Source organism: Passer domesticus, unplaced genomic scaffold, assembly GCF_036417665.1.
Source record: "Passer domesticus isolate bPasDom1 unplaced genomic scaffold, bPasDom1.hap1 HAP1_SCAFFOLD_67, whole genome shotgun sequence".
Lineage (NCBI taxonomy): Eukaryota > Metazoa > Chordata > Aves > Passeriformes > Passeridae > Passer > Passer domesticus.
Window position 1 is genome coordinate 491,748 of NW_026990168.1, and position 17,750 is coordinate 509,497.

Genomic DNA, 17,750 nt, shown 5'->3' on the forward strand with positions numbered 1-17,750 from the left:
CATGGTGTGCTGGGATCCCCTTCTGCCACAGGGAACTGGGCAATGCAGGGGTGTTGGGTAAGGCTGTGGGAGCCAGATGTGAATGGACATGGCCAAAGGTGCACAGGGGCCTGGGGAGCTCTGGGCTGGCTCCTGCTCACTCTCCAACTTCTTTGCAGGCCCTTTGCAACATCTCTGGAGGGGTGGCTGGAGTAGCCCAGGGCCCGTGGGGTCTCTCTCCCTCCCACAGAGGAAACCCTCCCAAAAGCCCTGGGCAAAACCATCCCCAGCGCTTCCCAGGGAGTAGGGAGCGCTGTCCCGGGAAAGGGCAGCCAGGCTGCCGGCTCACCTACTCGCCGCGCTTGCAGCGGAGCAGCCTGGGCAGCCCTGGCAGGCAGGGCCACGGCCAGGAGCAGCAGGAGTAGGAGGCGCAGAGCAAGGGCCATGGTGCCTTGTCCTCCGCCAGTCCTGCAGCTCTTGCTGCCACCGCTCTCCCGACACCGCTGTCCCAACGTCAGCACCGCTGCTGCCACCGCTGCTGCTGCCGCAACAGTTGTGCTCAGGGACTGACTGCTGGCTCCTTGTGCTGCTGTGCAACCACGGAGCAGTGGCACCTCTGGCACCTCTGTGACCTCAGGGCCTGCTGAGAGCTCAGCCTGCTGTGACCCCAGAGCCCTGCTGTGACCTCATGGCCTCAGCTCTACCCCCAGAGTGTGCGCCCGTCCGCATGAATGGACTGCCCTGATTGTCAATGTTTTGCTTGATCAAAGGGCCATTGCTCAGCAAAACCTTTCTTTTGCCTGCTGACATTGCTGGTCAGGCTGCGTCCCTCAAGATGCTCTTATTGTTGCAGTTCAAATTTATTTTATTGATTTCATTTTAAGTGTTGTTTAAGGGCTCTGTTATCCCCCATGTTTTTCCTGACTTGGTTCACCTGTGGGTTTTACCCTCCCTCCAAACTGTCCCTCGTGCCCTTCCCCACCCCTTGTTCCAGCTCTTTCCCTGCCTGTCAAGGCAACCCAGCCCCTTGGTTCCCAAACCTTTGGGCCAATCCCTGACTGCAACTCCCCTTTGGAATTCCCCTACTCCTGGGAGCCCCATTGGCCCTTGTGACCCATCCTCTCCACCCTCCTACCCCAACTGGCCCCAGACACTTGATGTAATCCCCTCACTCCTCTCCTGAGCATTCCCTATTGGTTCATTGTTTGCATCCACCCCATGACTTGTATGTGTACAAAACCCCTTGGGCAGTACAGCTAGGGGCTTTTCATCCTGTTCTCTTCGCCTGGACTAAGGTGTTCCTTGCGGAACCTGAAGACGGGACGCCTCCTCCTTTCTCCTGTGCCTCGTCCCTGTCGTGGCTTGTGTCTGGCACTGGAGAGCAAGTGGCACTAAAGGCTCTGCCTCTGGTAAATCCCCATAGCGAGGCAGTTCCCGACTCCTGCCGTAGTGCCGGAGTTCTAAGAGCTAGCCCAGGTTCCAGCACTCACTTCACTAATGTACCGAATGCCCCTTCTTCAGAGCCTGCTCTGGTGCTCTGCCATCTCACACAGCAGAGTGTGATTCACATACTGCAGCCCAGAGTTAGGTTGTTGCAACATTGAAATGGGTGTGGTTGGCAGGATGGCTGGGCATAAATCACTACAGAACTAAAGCAAATGCGTGCACGGTCCCAGGCTGGACTTGAATAGACACAGGAATTGTGGAAAGATGAGGACAAGATAGCAGAGAACAATGGAAAAACCAGCTGAAAAGGAGGACATGCGAAAGGAGTTATTTGTGCACATTTGGGGGTATATTTTTCTTGGGTGCAAAGCAAAATGAAAAGCTCCTAAATGCCCAAAAGATGAGAACTGTGTGTGGTAAATAGATATGATTCATGCTGACAAATTTGAAAGAGTAATCAATATTAATAAAGTAATTAATATTTGGAAATAATAAAACAGTTAAAGGTGTAATGCCAAGCAAGAAAGGGAGAGGAGGGTTTATCCCTCTCCCCACCGTTCTCCTGCAGCTGTTCAGAACAGGAAGAAGCAAGAGATAACAATGACTGAATTTAGTTGGAAGGGAGGAGAATTTGGTTGGACACCAGGAAAATGTTGATTATATGAGATCCACTGCTTTAATGTTAGAACACAATATTGGTTTATACAGTACCAGCTTGGTGCACATGTGTAATCCAAAAGATGAACTCCAGGACATGGAGGAAGAGGAGAGGCCTTCCTCAAAGAAGATCCCCAAAGAGTGGTGCAACTTACTTAAAGAAGTGTGGAGCATGCGTGGTAAAGGTGATGATGAGGGCAGTGATACAAGTGTGACGAATCGAAAATGGGAGGAGATGGTAATGACATACAGCATAAAAAGGGGAATTTTGGCTTGACACGCTAGTACGTGAGGTGACGGGGGTCCAAAAGCCCTGCACTCCGTACCCCACGCATACCCCGCATGGTTAGGTTGGCTCATACGCTATTATCAGGACCAAATTATTCGTAATTTAAACCAAATTATATAGTCAGTGTTTTCAGTTTATTCAATTGTATATATATTAAGTTATATAATTAAAATTGCTGTTTTATTTAATTTTGTTTGGGTTTGTTTTTTTGGTTTTTTGATTGCAAAATTTGGCAAATATAACATGTGGAATGTCCTCCACAGCAGAGTGTCAGACCGCTGGATCTTTTTAAACAATTTTATCAAGGTGGAACTGTGGCAGCTTCAGCTGGTGCCTCTGGAGGACCTTGAACAAAGACCTCCTGAGCTTTTCTACCCTGCCAGGTGAAGTGTGATTGTCCGGGGTCTTGCTGCTGTGTCCGAGTGCCGGGCCACTGGCTGGCACCACAGGTCCCCAGACCCTCTGCTGAGGCATCCCTCTCCAAGAGTCAAGTTTAGTCTGTCACATTTGGCTTTTCTCTCTGATCCACCACCAGGACCAAAGATCACACGGTCGTGAGGATGTAAAAATGCCTGTTCCTTCTGGAACACTGCTGTTGTGTGACAGCCGTGCAGGCAGAGCGGGCAGCTGTAGGGGCACTGACCCGTTTCCCTGGTGCCAGCCGTGCTGCATCCATCGAGCTGCTGGGTGTTGGTGCTCGCTGGGACGCGGCCCGGCCCGGCACCACGGGAATTAGGAAGGGTCTTGAAGGAATCCCCACGCGTTAAAGCAGACGATTTAGCCTGGGATTTTAAGTTGTTTCTCAGTTAACCTTGTAAAAGGCCAAAACAAGTCTCCTATGAATTCTGTCCCTGTCAAGTTCAGTTCTGCCCCGAAAGCCCCTCAGCATTCTCAGGGCAGTGGCAGGAGCCGGGTGCTGGCCCGGAGCCCCGCTGGCCGGGGAGAGCACAGCCCAGAGCGAGCCCCTGCTGCCCGGGATGGCCACAGGCCCGGGGCAGCCGGGCGGGCAACGCCAGGGCCCTGTACAGGGTTCCTGGTGCTCCTCTGGCATCTGTTCCGTCCCCTCGGGCGCTGAGCGGTGCCCGTCCCACGGGGCTGTCTGTGCCCGGCCCCAAAAGAGGCAGGGCCTGGGCTGTGGCCCCTGGGCTGGTGGTGCCGACTGCCCGGCGCTCAGCACCGCCCGTGCCGTGCCGGTGCAGCGTGACCCGGCGGGGCAGCTCCGCCTCGGCGCCTCGCCACCGCCATCCCGGCACGGCGGCTGGCCCTGGGCCGCGGCAGCCCCGAGCCGCACGGGCCCGGGAGGGACTGCCGGAGGTCCCCGTCCCCTGCGTGCCTCAGCAGACACTCCGGCCCCACTGCGTGCAGCAGGAGGGACACAAAGCACCTGCACGCTTATGAGAGTCCACAGCCCTTTCTACATGTGAAATGAGACCCCAGAACCCCGACATGTGCCTCAGGAGAGATCCCAGCACCCTGCACACCTTGGGAGAGATCCCAAACCCTCTGCATGCCTCACACAGGATTCCAAATCCCTTGCATGACTTGAAGTGGACCCCAGTGCCCTCCATGCCTCAGAGGAAACCTAAAATATCCCTGGGTATGTCACAAGGGGCCCCAGCCCCTCGTGCACCTTACGGGGGACTCCAAAGCCCCCACGTGCCCTACAGGGAAGTCCAGGCCAGCTACGCCGAGTGTTTCGACCTGGAAATCAAGTCTGGTTGCACCTGGGTTGGTGTGTCTCTGGGGCTGCTCACCAGCCCTGTCAGACTCCAAGGCCACACAGCCCTTCCCTTCCCTTCCCTTCCCTTCCCTTCCCTTCCCTTCCCTTCCCTTCCCTTCCCTTCCCTTCCCTTCCCTTCCCTTCCCTTCCCTTCCCTTCCCTTCCCTTCCCTTCCCTTCCCTTCCCTTCCCTTCCCTTCCCTTCCCTTCCCTTCCCTTCCCTTCCCTTCCCTTCCCTTCCCTTCCCTTCCCTTCCCTTCCCTTCCCTTCCCTTCCCTTCCCTTCCCTTCCCTTCCCTTCCCTTCCCTTCCCTTCCCTTCCCTTCCCTTCCCTTCCCTTCCCTTCCCTTCCCTTCCCTTCCCTTCCCTTCCCTTCCCTTCCCTTCCCTTCCCAACGCTGGTCACACTGAAGCCATATGCAGAATAAATAGACTCCACTGTCGCCCTGGTTTTTAATGTTCTGTCCTGGATTAGGGTCACTCTGGGAGAAAACCTCCAAAGGGGCCCCCCAGAAAGCAAACCCACATGGCCCCTTCCCCCCAGCAGTTCGGGAAGGATTCCTTGGAGAGAAGTGGAAAGAACCTGTTTATTTGACAGGCAAAACACCCCCAGCACACAAAATGAACAATACCAGATGACAATGCTTTCACCGATCTGAAAAGGATGACAAATTCAGAAAGTCTTTCCTGGCAGTGGTGGCTCTGCTGTCGCTCCCTCCGGCGCTGGGGATAGCTGCTGCAGGCCACAGGATGCAAACTCTCGGTGTTTCCCAGGTCCCAGTCTGGAGCAGGTGTGAGTGGTTTCAAAAAGGGAAAGGAAAAACAGTCCAGGGAAAAATCTGTACTGCTTAGCTAAACTGACTAACAAGCAGAAGCCAAAAAGCAAAAGCAAAGCAGGAGCACAGCAGAAGCAAGAGCAAAGCAAGCAACAGCAAGCAAAGCAAAAAGCAAAAGCTGCACTATGAACTGCGCCGTCTGTCTGTCCTGCCAGCCGTGGGGGAGCAGGCTGATAACAAACCAAAACAAACCTTGCTCTTCAGAGCCAGTCGTGAAGGCACAGTACGTAATATCCAGCATTAACAGAACACACGACTGGGGATGCAAGCATCATAACCTCACCCTAGGACAAGTTTTTCTAAACCTTCTGATGTTTACATTCTTGTAACAAACTTTCTCACACACTTTATGCAAATAACATATTGTTATGCATTCTTTTCTGCAGGAGGAGAAATTTGATGGACTGTTGGTTTGTCCAGTGTCATTGGAGAAGTGGCACTTTCACCCTCCAATCCACTGTCACTTTTGGAAATCTGTAAATGTTGGAGTCAGAAATTCAACTGCCCCCTTTTTTACCTTGGAGAGATGCGTGTCTGCGTTGTTACATTTCATGTCCTGTAGCGCCACTCCACAAACTGATGTAGTTATGAAGTGGGGATGCGTGTCAGGGCCTGGCACAGGCGAGATGGCTCTCGTGAAAACTTGTGCCCCGAGCCCTGGTCCGAGCCACATCTTTGTTCACAAACCTGTTCCATATGCAATGCATTACACAATCTCTTCATGCACATTCAACCCCTGGCCCCGCCTGTCCTCCCCTCACATGGCGATGAGATCCACGCCCTTCTGGGCACGCGTTGTTTCCTGTGGTGGTCACACCGGGGTCTTTGGTGGTCTCTGAGGCCGAAGGCTGTGGTCTTGCTCATGACTGAACTTTTGAACTTTTCTCCTTTGTGCGTGCACTGTGGTCCCCTGGTGCTTATCTGAGTACGTCTGTTGGTTTGGATCAGCTTGGAGACAGAGGAGCTCCTTAGTCTAGCCTTCCTGCATTCCCTGGTCTTCTCCTGGTGTTATGAGTAAAAAAGTTATCTGTAGCTATGATATTTTATTAAAAATCCTTTCCTAGGATTTTTCCCCTCCTGAGGAGCTGAGGGCCCCAGGAAAGAAATGTAAACAATAACTATCTGCTGCTGTGGAATGCAACAGGTGCATCTTCCATTGGTCCATGTGGATTGGTTTCACTTGATGACCAATCATTGAGCCTGTGAGCAGTCACAAGATTTTTGTTATGCATTCTATTCTATTCTATTCTATTCTATTCTATTCTATTCTATTCTGTTCTGTTCTGTTCTGTTCTATTCCTCTTTTTTGTAGACTTCTGGTCATTTTTTCCTCTCTGTTCTTTTAGTATAGTTTTAATGTAGTATTTTAATAGAATATATAATAAATCAGCCTTCTGAAATGGAGTCAAGCCTCGTGTCTCCACACCTGGGGTCTTCGCCCCCACAAATTATCCATTTTTTTTAAGGCTGCAAAGTTAAACCGGTTGGGCCAGTTGTTGAGAGTTGAAGGGTTGACTATTTGTTGTTGATAGCTTCATGTTGCAATCACCTCTTGTTAGTAGTTTTTCTTCAATTACCTGTTAATGGTTAGAAATCAAGCGCAGTTGTCCCCCTGCTGCTTCCCCAGAGCCTGCAGGTAGCATTGTGGGGGGGGTGACATCAGAGCTAGTATGCAGATGAGAATGCATTTCACCAAATTTTGCAATTTTCCAGGAAAAAAACCCCTAAAAACAATGAGTCGACGTGGAATTATGAAACCTAAGTAATGTCTAAAGATGAGGAACTTAATCCAGTATCTGCTAAGATCCTTTTTACACCTCACCCTAATCTGAAAGGATGTCAGCTAGAAAGAGGACCTGGAATGTTAGACCAAAAAAGCGGAATTCCCACTACTCCCTCGAGGACGGAAGCCCCAGCTCTGCCTGCATACCAGCGGACACAGCTGCATCATCCTCCTCCTCCGTGCCACTCCTGGGAGCAGCGGGGGTGCGGGTGACCTGTCGTTTCTCCCCAACGTGAGCTGAATTTTTTAAATAAAGGCATTAAAAAGGAGAAAGATCTCCTGCCCTATTTATTACACTGGTATTGTCCTTCATAGCTGACACGATCCTTCCTAAGGACGTGATTCGTGTAGGTTCTTTTTCACTGATCTCAGGGTGCAAAAACTGACACGACAAGGGGATTTGCAGTAAAATCAAAATACATGTACTTTTATTAAATAGCCATAGCAAAGATGCGTTAGAGAGAAGGGGAATGAAGAAAGGGAAAAGAATAAGGAAAAGAAAAAGAAGAGAGGGAGGGCAAGGAGGTATATAGCTACCAGAGTTGCGGATGACAACGTCCCTCGAAGTCCGGACGACAAAGAGGCCTGTCATCTTCACGTCAGGGGAGATCTCCAGGGTATCAGTCAGCTCTAAACCTTTTTATAGTCCTTTTGAAATGGGGGAAGGGGACCCATTTCAAAATAGTCTATTGATAAAGGGTACAAGGAGTCCATCAGTAGTCCATCAGGAGCAGGCGTCGTCAGCAGCAGATGTCGTAGGCCGGAACCATTGTGTTCTCGGTCCAGTGGTCGCTTGCAAAACTTGCTCCGGTCCCCACGCACGCCTTCCCTCACCCTACGGTGGGGATTTCAGTCTTAGTCCTTTTGGGAAGAAGAGGGGAGCTTTTCCATGTAGGGGTCGCATGTCCCAGTCCTTGAGGGGAGAACCTTCTCCCATCTCAGTCCATCTGTCACAGTGGTTGATGTACAGTGAATGGAGGGTCCTTTTGTGGTGACCTCCAGAAAGGTCATTCCAGAGAGAAAGTCCAGCCAAGTCAGAAGGGTGGAGAAATTCCAGCACTAGCGTTGCTAGGTGATGCAGGCGAAGGAGAGCACACTGCCCCTTCTTGGGTGCAGTGTTCCATGAGTTGAGCAAACACACCCGTAGGCAATAATCTGGCTTGGTGGACCAGACAGACCTGGATTTTCAGAACAGGATCCTTCCCTTTCCCCGGTGGTCTTGGCTTTCATGACGATCGAGAGGCAAAAAATGAGGGAAGTTTCGGACAGACTCTCACACGACCCCGTGACTCACGATTGTCTTGAAAGGATCTTCATCAGCAGGTCTTCAAGTCTCCTTCATGCTGGTAGCATACCTCAGAAAATAGGGACAGTACGACAGAGGGAGAGGAAAAGAGGAAAAAAAAAGATAAGAAGAAATAAAAGAAGGGCGAAAAAGAGAAGCAATTAGCAAAACAAAATCAAAACAACTTTTTTAGCAAATAATTAAATAATAATTGAAAATGATCAAAATAATAATTGGAACAAAATCACAAATTATTATCTTAAATAATTGAAAAATCACAAATGGTAATCAAATAATCAAAATAAAATCACAAATGGTCAAAAGTAAAAGCAATAATCAAATGAATATAAATTTAACAAAGTCACAAAATGGAAGATAAAAAGTTATTTCAAAACACATCTACTGATTCATAATCGTCTTGTGTCAATTGTCTTGGGGACGTCCATAGTAAAAAGGACATCAGCCAAATTGTGTGCATTAATTATGGACGTCAGTCTTGTGAACCGTTTCATCATTCTCCAATTCATGACAAACAAGATTGCTGACAAAACAAAACCAATCGAAACCAGGATCAAAAGGACAACAATAGGATGACACATGGTGTTCAGGACACTTGTGGCAGTTGGTGACCACCCAAAAAGAGTATCCCACCACTTGTGCTCGGCATCTCTCTTTACTCTTTCCCATGACACGGTGTATTTGTTTTACATTGTGATGAACAGTTACTAGGGTCTTCTGCCCATCTTTCTTGATCTTTCCCAGAATCTCAGCCAAGTCTTGGTGGAGCAGCAACTGCTTTACCAAAGTGAGGTTCATCCCAATTGGAGTAGGTATCAATTTGTGAATCAGGGTGTAATTAGATTGCAAAAGCTGGTGAGAGGTAACTGGAGCTACATAAGAGAAATCACATCCTACAATTCTGGTAAAATTACAAGCACAGAAATTTGAATGATTCCTAGTATCCACTACTACATTTTCTACAAATACAAGATCACAGGCAGTTCTAAAGCATGCACATCCATTGTCTATGTATATGAGAACCGTTTCAGAAGTCTCGTTAGGATGTATTTCAAAGTGACAGATATTCTGCTCTCTGTCCAGACAGATGTCCTGGGCTATGATTGCATTGCTTTCACAGATGAACCCTTGTTGTTCACGGACAGTACAAGATTCCAGATTGACAGTTTGCCATTTGTTGTTAATCTGACGGGCCCATTCCTTATGCTCCGAAGGATAGAGGATAGCTCCGTCATGATTTATCCCTAATGCTATAGTAGGAAAAACCAAATGTACTGAAGCACTACGTATGGTTAACATAAAAGCTGTGGCCGTGTTTGAAATGGGGTTATAAGTGAAATTCACCAAATTCCACCAGGATTGGAATTCTCTTTCAAAGTCAGTAGCACTGTCCCAGATTATTTTTCAAATTTCAGTGGGAAAAGTGCCTTCTTCACCTTCTTTTATAATTGAGGCAGCAACTGACTGCATCCACAATTGAGCCTGAATACAGCTGAGAGACAAAGAAACATTATTTTGTGTGGCATTGAGTGCATCAATCACCAATTTGTGGTCGTTTACATTTACCTTTTCCCAATTTGGTAGTATGTTTGATAGCAGCCACTGATGTGTTAAGGATGATTGCAGTGGTTGCTGTAATTTGGTCAGATTTTCACTCATAGCGGCCAATTTGTTCAAGTTTACTTAATTTACATGTTAAGTGTAATATTATCACTTTGTGTTACCATAAAGGGAAAGGAAAACATTATATTTGTTGTATAATGCTAGTGTTATCATGGTTTCTCAGGTCTTCATGTCCCACAGAGTTCTTCTGTAAAAAATAAGCACAACAGAATCTGCCACGAAGAGGCAGAAAGAGTTAGAATAATGGGATTGTCAGAGAGGTTTTTAACACCAGTGGTACTTCCCCTACAATAGGGGGTGGTCCACCAAAAACAGGTTGTCCAGGGTAATGTGCTGGGTTCTTGAAATCATCTGGTCCGTGTAGTGAAGGAATTATGCTTGGAGCTGTCAGGCAAAAAGCAGTGATTTTAGGACACCCATTTGCCCCCCATCTATCGTAAGGGGTGTGAGAAGTCCATTCAATCCCTTCACCTTTTGCCCAATCCTGCGCGCTTTTGACCGTAAAGTGAGAAACATTATCAGATTGAATTTCCTGTGGGGTTAGGAAAATTCCAAACCATCCCTGTATTGCTTTAACAGTATTATTTCCTGTAGCTCTTTTAAAAGCATCGGCCTGAAACCACACAAATACAAGTGCGGCATAGGACTTGATGTTAATACCGACAAGAAAATAATTCTGTCCCTTACACTGGAAAATACTACAAATGGTTAACAGTTCCTCTACCTGAGCACTGCCTTCTCCCTCTCTGTTAGCAGAAGTGGGGAAGAAAGGAGGGGTTGCTTTAATCACAGAGGCAAGCTTGTTTTGGCTGCTACCCAAGCTCTCAGTTTCTTGTATTGCTAAGTTTTTTTCTACTCCTGTGAGAGTTAAGCCAACCACAGACAAACCTCTTTCCCAGGTAGAGTATCTTCTCTCAGCATCTTTGAAACCATGGGAATAAAAACCAACAGGCCTTGTCGGACCCTCGGGACCCCGCTGCCCAATGTGTACTGATAACCCTGAGGAGGCAAATCCCCACTCTACCTGAAAGGGATCTGTAGGATGGATAGGGTCCAGTGGTTGGTGAGCTGTTGCTTCAAAAATCAGCGATTGCAGTGCTTTCTCTTGAGAAAGACTCCAATCCCATTTTATCCCTTTTCTCGGCAAGTCATAAGAGGGAACAAATGGGTTATTCTGGTTACTAAGAAGTTTATCTGGTGTTTCTATAGGGGACATAGCTGCTATGGGTTTTTGAGGGAAAATTGCTATAGGTTTAAGTGTTTCTGTAAACCTTTGAATTAAAGAGGTCATAATTTTAGACTTTACAGGTGATTGCATTGGTGACTCATAGCTTGTAGTTGGTTTTCTTTCATGCATTATTTGCAAGCAGGCAGCTTTGTGAATGTTTTCCAGGAGTTGGTCAGGGGTACCAGCTATGGTTAAAAGGTTTCCCCTTTCCGAGGGGTTAAGCCCCTCTGTCCAATAAGCTATATGCTGAATTAGGGACCATGGGATGCGTCTGTCTCCCGTTGTTAAGAACACTCCATGTCCCCAGTACCCACCGGCTTCTTGTTCTGACAAATGTGTTTGAACTTTCCCAGTGAGAGATTTTGTTTCAGTTTTGTGGGAGAGAAGCCCATACTGCTTTGCAAGTTTTGTTAATTCAGTAGCAGTGTATGGGGTTTCTTTAGTGATTATATGTGGGTCAAAGTCCTCATCACTAATATAGTTGCATTCTGTTTTAATTTGAGGTTTCATGCTATTGCAACAACAGTGTTCCCCAAAATTTTTCATCAGAACTAATTCTTTTTGGGGGTAATTTTGATTAAGGTGAGAAGTTTCCTTCTCCTCTGTTTCTTTTGAGGAATCAAAGTTCTGTGAATTTTTAACATGTACCTCTCTCAAGGCAGCCCGTAATAAATTATTTTCATTTCTTTCTTCATCTAATTGTTTTTGCAAAACTCCAACTAAGTTTTGAAGGGAGTCTATTATAGCATTTTCCTCACTTCTTCGCTTAAAGCGAGTTTCTATGGCTGCTGTGAGGCAGGCTCCCAAAACTGAGCAGAGGATGGTTTTATCTTTACCAAGTTTAAATTTTGTTTCATGCTGCAGAGAACATATTCTACCAACAACATTTTCTAAATTAAACCAATTGTTCTTTGCCCAGGCCTCTCCGCCTGGTGAAGGTTTTGCATTGTGTTTAGCAAGTAGTGTGTAAAAATCAGTTTTTGCCTTGGCACCAAAATATTCATTCATTTTGTGAAGGGACTAGGGACCACAACAGGGAGGTGTTTTCGGTTACACAATCACACACTGTGTTTTCCCTTCACTCAACTTTTTCCCTGGGTGGCTGAAGAGACAGAGTCAATCTGGGAGGCCCTGCTTAGTTTCTTCAAGGTGTCTCTTCCTTCCCAGACAGTTAAACACACACACACACAGTTGAAGAGACAGTATCAATCTGGGAGGCCCTGCTTAGTTTCTTCAAGGTGTCTCTTCCTTCCCAGACAGTTAAACACACTCTTACAACAGAAACAGTTTGGTTTGTTTTTTTTTTTCCCCTTTTGCACCAAGAGATCTTTTGTGATATTCTGGAGACAGAACCCTCAAAAAGAGTTTGGAGAATGCTTTTTCCGCCTTGGTTCGTGCAGTATGCGGGAAATTCGAATCACAGCCCTTGCTTTCTAAATCCATTCAACCCCTTTCGGGAAACTTGACGGTTTAGGTGCGGCTGCCGTGAAACGTCCTTCCCCTGTTACAAACTACACGTAACCTGCAGACTCCTCCGTCCCCAGAACCCAAGATCCGTGACCAAGATCCAATTTATGACATGATCCGTCCTAAGGACGTGATTCGTGTAGGTTCTTTTTCACTGATCTCAGAGTGCAAAAACTGACACGACAAGGGGATTTGCAGTAAAATCAAAATACATGTACTTTTATTAAATAGCCATAGCAAAGATGCGTTAGAGAGAAGGGGAATGAAGAAAGGGAAAAGGATAAGGAAAAGAAAAAGAAGAGAGGGAGGGCAAGGAGGTATATAGCTACCAGATGTGCAGATGACAAAGTCCCTCGAAGTCCGGTCGATAAAGAGGCCTGTCCTCTTCACGTCAAGGGAGATCTCAAAGGTATCAGTCAGGTCTAACCTTTTTTATAGTCCTTTTGAAATGGGGGAAGGGGACCCATTTCAAAATAGTCTATTGATAAAGGGTACAAGGAGTCCATCAGTAGTCCATCAGGAACAGGCGTCATCAGCAGCAGATGTCATAGGCAGGAACCATTGTCTTCTCGGTCCAGTGGTCGCTTGCAAAACTTGCTCCGGTCCCCACGCATACCTTCCCTCACCCTACGGTGGGGATTTCAGTCTTAGTCCTTTTGGCAAAAGAGGGGAGCTTTTCCATGTAGAGGTCACACGTCTCAGTCCTTGAGGGGAGAACCTTCTCCCATCTCAGTCCATCTGTCACGGTGGTTGATGTACGGTGAATGGAGGGTCCTTTTGTGGTGACCTCCAGAAAGGTCATTCCAGAGAGAAAGTCCAGCCAAGTCAGAAGGGTGGAGAAATTCCAGCACTAGCGTTGCTAGGTGATGCAGGCGAAGGAGAGCACACTGCCCCTTCTTGGGTGCAGTGTTCCATGAGTTGAGCAAACACACCCGTAGGCAATAATCTGGCTTGGTGGACCAGACAGACCTGGATTTTCAGAACAGGATCTTTCCCTTTCCCCGGTGGTCTTGGCTTTCATGACGATCGAGAGGCAAAAAATGAGGGAAGTTTCGGACAGACTCTCACACCTTGTCATCTCCTTTGCTTCTTGCATTCCCTTGCTGCAGGGATGGCAGCAATCAGGCTGTCAGAAGAGGCTTAAGAGAGGCTCCGCTGATTGCAGAAATGGATGCTGCCCAAAGGGAAAAAGAAACAAACAAAAACAAATTAAAAGAGACAAAGGAAAAAGGAACCATTTTTCCAAACTGAGTTCCTAACAGAGTTGAGCTGGATTCCTCCAGCACCCAGAAATACACAGACATGGGACTGAGGGCACCAGCAGCACGTCTGCCTTCATGCCCAGCATGCTGCTGTCACAGACAAACACAGCCCAGAACTGCACTAGTCCATTCCTCATGGTGTCGTCACTTGCTGGGATTTTTGTCCTGCTATCACTGTGGGATTGCTGCTTGCTATCCTAAGGATTTATTCCTTTCAGGAAAGTCAACAGACTTATTCAAGCTCCTCTTTTCTACAGACATGGGCTCTTTGAGTGTCCAAGAGAGATGTGGGGTATAAGGCGTTCCTCAAGAGACTCCCAAGAGCTCTGAAAAATGTTGATCCCACGTGTTGATCTCAGGAAAGCTGGACATTCAGGTTTTCAGCAGCAAGCCAGGAGCAAGGACACAAGCAGCAGGGTGCAGATGTGCTCAGCTCTGGCTTGCAGGAAGAGCAGTGTCTGCCTCAGCAGACCCCACTCCCTCCTGTGCTGGCTGGCATCTTCCTTCACAGCAGGCACAGCCAAGGAAGTGGCCTGGTCACCAGCTCCTTGTCTGCCACCAAACCTGGCAGCAAAGCCACAGCCATTCTCATCTACTTGCCTGGGCCAGGCAGCACATGGGGCTGGCACAAATCCTGCACAGCTGTGCCTGTTTGGCTGGCAGAAACCTCCAAGGGTGGGCCAGGAGGGACAAGCTGGGTGCTCTCGGATGCTCACAGTGAGCTCCACCCCAGCTCCCCCATTCCCACAGACCAATCTAAAACCACTTGGCAGGGACTGCTTTCATTGTGTTCCTCAAGCCCCCGTCCCCAGCATTGCAATACTTCAGTTCCTTTGCTACCAGGCAAACCTGAATACAGCACCTGAGAGCAAAAGAGGGACACAGAAATGACCAGAAGGTGGGAGCTCTCCTCTGAGGAAGGGCTGGGAGCCTTGTGCCTGTTTATCCTGGAGAAGAGCAAGCCCCAAGGAGACTTTTCAGTATTTTCAGGGGCTTCTAGGAAAGTTGGGGACATTTCTTTTAGCAGGGCCAATTGCAAGAGGACAAGGGGGAACGGCTTTAAGCTAAAAGACACTCAATTCAGATTGGCTCTGAGGAAGAAACTGCTTGTGAGGAGAGTGCTGGAACACTGGCACAGGCTGCCCAGAGAGCTGGGAGGAGCCCCAAGCCCAGCAACATTCAAGCTCTGCTTGGATGGCCCTCTGAACAACCTGATCTACTTGAAGATGTCCTTGCCAGTGGCTGGAGTTCTGGGCTAGATGACCTTCACTGGGCCCTTCTAACCTCAAGCAGTCAAGATCCTACTTGGTTTTCATTTGAAAAGCACCCAGAGTGGAGATTACTCTGTGGGGGGCCCATCTGATTCCCTGGAGTTTGGCCAAGGAGCAAACCCTGGCAGGGAACAGCTGTTTGGCCTGCAGCCGCTTTGCCTTGTACCTGCAGAAGTTCCTTGGCAGAGCCTCGCCTGTCCACATCCATCTGCAGGCAGCAGCCCAGAAATTCACACAAGCCAGGGGGGAGCCTGAGCTGGTGCAGATTTGGAACCCCTTGCTTGCCTATCAGGTAGCTGGCCTAAAGCAAAAGGAAACATGAGACTCTATGTGATTCTTCCATATCCTTCAGGGCTCACCTAGACCCCGTCTTTAAAACTCCAGTCTGCAGCGGCAATTTCTTGCCCAGCAGATGCTTAGAAATGAGCCTTGTCTCCCAAAGGAAAAAAGGCCCCAGTGCAGCCCCAGCTATTCCAGCACCAGGTCTTGCCTTGACGGCTGATGTGAGCCCCAGAGACCATTTTTGAAGTGGCCCTTGCTGGAAGCACTTCAAGCTGTGGGAATGGGATTTTCTCTAATGGACTGAGAGCAGAAGGACACGGCTATCTGAGCACATTTGCACCTTACCTTGACACTGGTCTCCTGCATATAAGGAGCCTCTCCTGTGGCCATTTCTATTCCCACAATCCCAAGAGACCAGGTGTCCACTTTGGGGCCGTAAGGCTCTCTTCTCACCACCTCGGGTGCCATCCAGTAAGTGGTCCCGACCATCGACCTCCGTTTCCTGTGCTCAGGGCTGAGCACAGCACAGAGGCCAAAATCAGCTGAGGAGGAAAACAAACACTGCTTCAAGTAGGAAACCAAGGAAAAGGGCTTCTCACTCTCAGTCCCAGAACGCAGTGCTGAATCCAGCTGGAAAAGCAGCTGGGCTCTCCTTGCTCAGGGCTGCAGCCAAGGACATGGGCAATTGTACAGGTAACAACCCGCCCAGGATTCCCACAAAACCTTGGCTTTTCCTCATTGCCCTGAACTTTTACATTGTAACTCTCTCCCTTTGGAAGGAACACCCACAAACCAAAGTTCCTCTGGATACCTGGTTGCTCTCTAGACCACTCAGCACCTTCCAGCTGCGGCCTGGGCTTGCGCAGCGCTCCCTGCACTCTCAGCAGCCACTGCTGGCACCCGGCAGCCTCTCCAAAGCAGCCCCACACCGCCTCCCCGCAGCGCTGCGCCTCAGCAGGAATACCCACCCAGCTTGACGGAGCCGTCCCGGCCCAGAAGGATGTTATAGCTTTTGATGTCTCTGTGGATCACCTGCTTGGCATGAAGGAAAGCCAGGCCTTGCAGGCACTGCCAGGGGAAAAAGAAAGAGGAGGCCAAGAGTTACCCTGATCTGATTTCATCACATGCAAAAGGAGGCTGCTCCTGAAGATTCACAGATCTCCAAGGAGCAGTGAGTGCTGGCAGGAGGAAGAGCTTGCTGCTGCAGCACTAGGAGAGCAGGATCTTTCCAAGGGAAGGCATATTAGCTTTGGAGGGGGAAGCATCAGTCAGTCGTTGCTCCAGACTGTCCTCTGCAAAGCCAGTCAGAATGAGCGCTGCTGCAGCGGATGCGCTCTCCCCGTCCGGACGACAAACAATGGTTTGCCAAAAGAGGAAAACGTCCCTGCCTTGGATACCAAGGGGATCACTGTCGGGTGGAAGACTGGAGGACAAGGGTTCTATGGCTGCCTCGACAGCAGACTTGGAAGTAGCTCTTTTGTCAGTTTGCAGCAGCAAGCACCATGCTGGGTGCCATGCCATCCTGTGGAGTGGAGACCTGTGACAGATGAGTCTCTCTTTGGTTGGCCTCTGGTTTAAAACTCTCACAGCAGCACCTTTGCACTTACAGGCAAAGAAGGCAGTGCAGAAAGGCTCTGGGCAAAGGCTTGGGGAGGCAAAGTGCAGAACAGAAAATAAAAAGGAAAAAGAGATAGAGAGTTCAATGATGGTGGATAAGAGTGAAGAACAGAGTACAGTAAGGGCAGGGACACTGGCAGGCAGTTCAGTCCAGATGCTCTTTCTTCTCTGAAGCAGAAGAGCAACACAGAAAGAAAGCTCTGAACATGGAATCACTCACTTTGCAGTGCTTTCAAAGGATGAGCCTTGTCCAAGCCATCCCAAGCACAAGCAGGACCCCTTACCTCCCGACACACTGTTGCTATGTGTCCTACAGCCATCCTTCTCACGGTGACCACATCAGCTAAGGAGCCTCCATCCCTATATTCCAACACCAGCAGGACAGCCTCATCCACAAGGTAGCTGCAAGAGGAAAGCAACAGCGTGGAGCTGAACGTGCACAGCTAAATTGCTGTGGGGAAGAAAAGACTACAGCGGAGTTTTGTTTCCAGGTCACTGGTAAATGAAGATGGAATCAAATGAAGACACACTCCACCTAGGCTAGCCAGTGCCTGCCATCTGTGCCACCTAAAGGAAGAAGGCACATCCATGGAAAAGGAGACAGCTTAGGTGGCAAGCAGGGGAAAAAGGAGGTTTAGTGAGGAAAAAGATCAATCTGGAAGTGGACACATCCCAGCAGCTGCTTCATCATCTTCAGACACAAATTGCACCATTCCCTCCAGCAGCAAGGAGACACAGTTTTCACAGCTTTTACTAAAGGCAAGTGGGTGTGCAGCACTGCCAACACCCTTTGGAAAACCTTGCAGAAAGGACAGTCACAAACAGGAAAACAATTTCAGACCTGGCAAATTATGTGTCTCCTAGCCTAGTCTTTTGGCATGCAAGGCTATGGAAAATAGTGGGAACAGCACAAGGTACATAATCTCTGGCATGTTTTCTCCTCCAACACTTGGAAAAAATCATGCCCCAAACCAGCAAAACCACATGCAG

The 17,750-nt window shown here is 48.6% G+C and overlaps 1 protein-coding gene across 2 annotated transcripts; it reads right to left on the minus strand.

Moving 5' to 3' along the window:
- Nucleotides 1-7,010: 7,010 nt before the first annotated feature.
- On the minus strand, nt 7,011-15,987 carry LOC135293099 (uncharacterized). Of its 2 annotated transcripts, XM_064407097.1 has the most exons (3): nt 15,489-15,987; nt 15,028-15,162; nt 7,011-13,502 (listed from the first exon to the last, which is right to left on the minus strand). In XM_064407097.1, exon 3 carries the CDS (start codon nt 11,867-11,869, stop codon nt 9,869-9,871), a length of 2,001 nt encoding a protein of 666 aa, XP_064263167.1. In that variant the 5' UTR covers nt 11,870-13,502; nt 15,028-15,162; nt 15,489-15,987; the 3' UTR covers nt 7,011-9,868. The 2 variants fall into 2 exon arrangements, with proteins under 2 accessions (XP_064263167.1, XP_064263168.1); XM_064407098.1 differs by lacking the exon at nt 15,028-15,162.
- Between the last annotated feature and the right edge of the window lie 1,763 nt (nt 15,988-17,750).

What these genes read in the sequence shown, in the direction of transcription:
- LOC135293099 (XM_064407098.1), bottom strand. Translation starts at nt 11,869, where the DNA reads ATGAATGAATATTTTGGTGCCAAGGCAAAAACTGATTTTTACACACTA.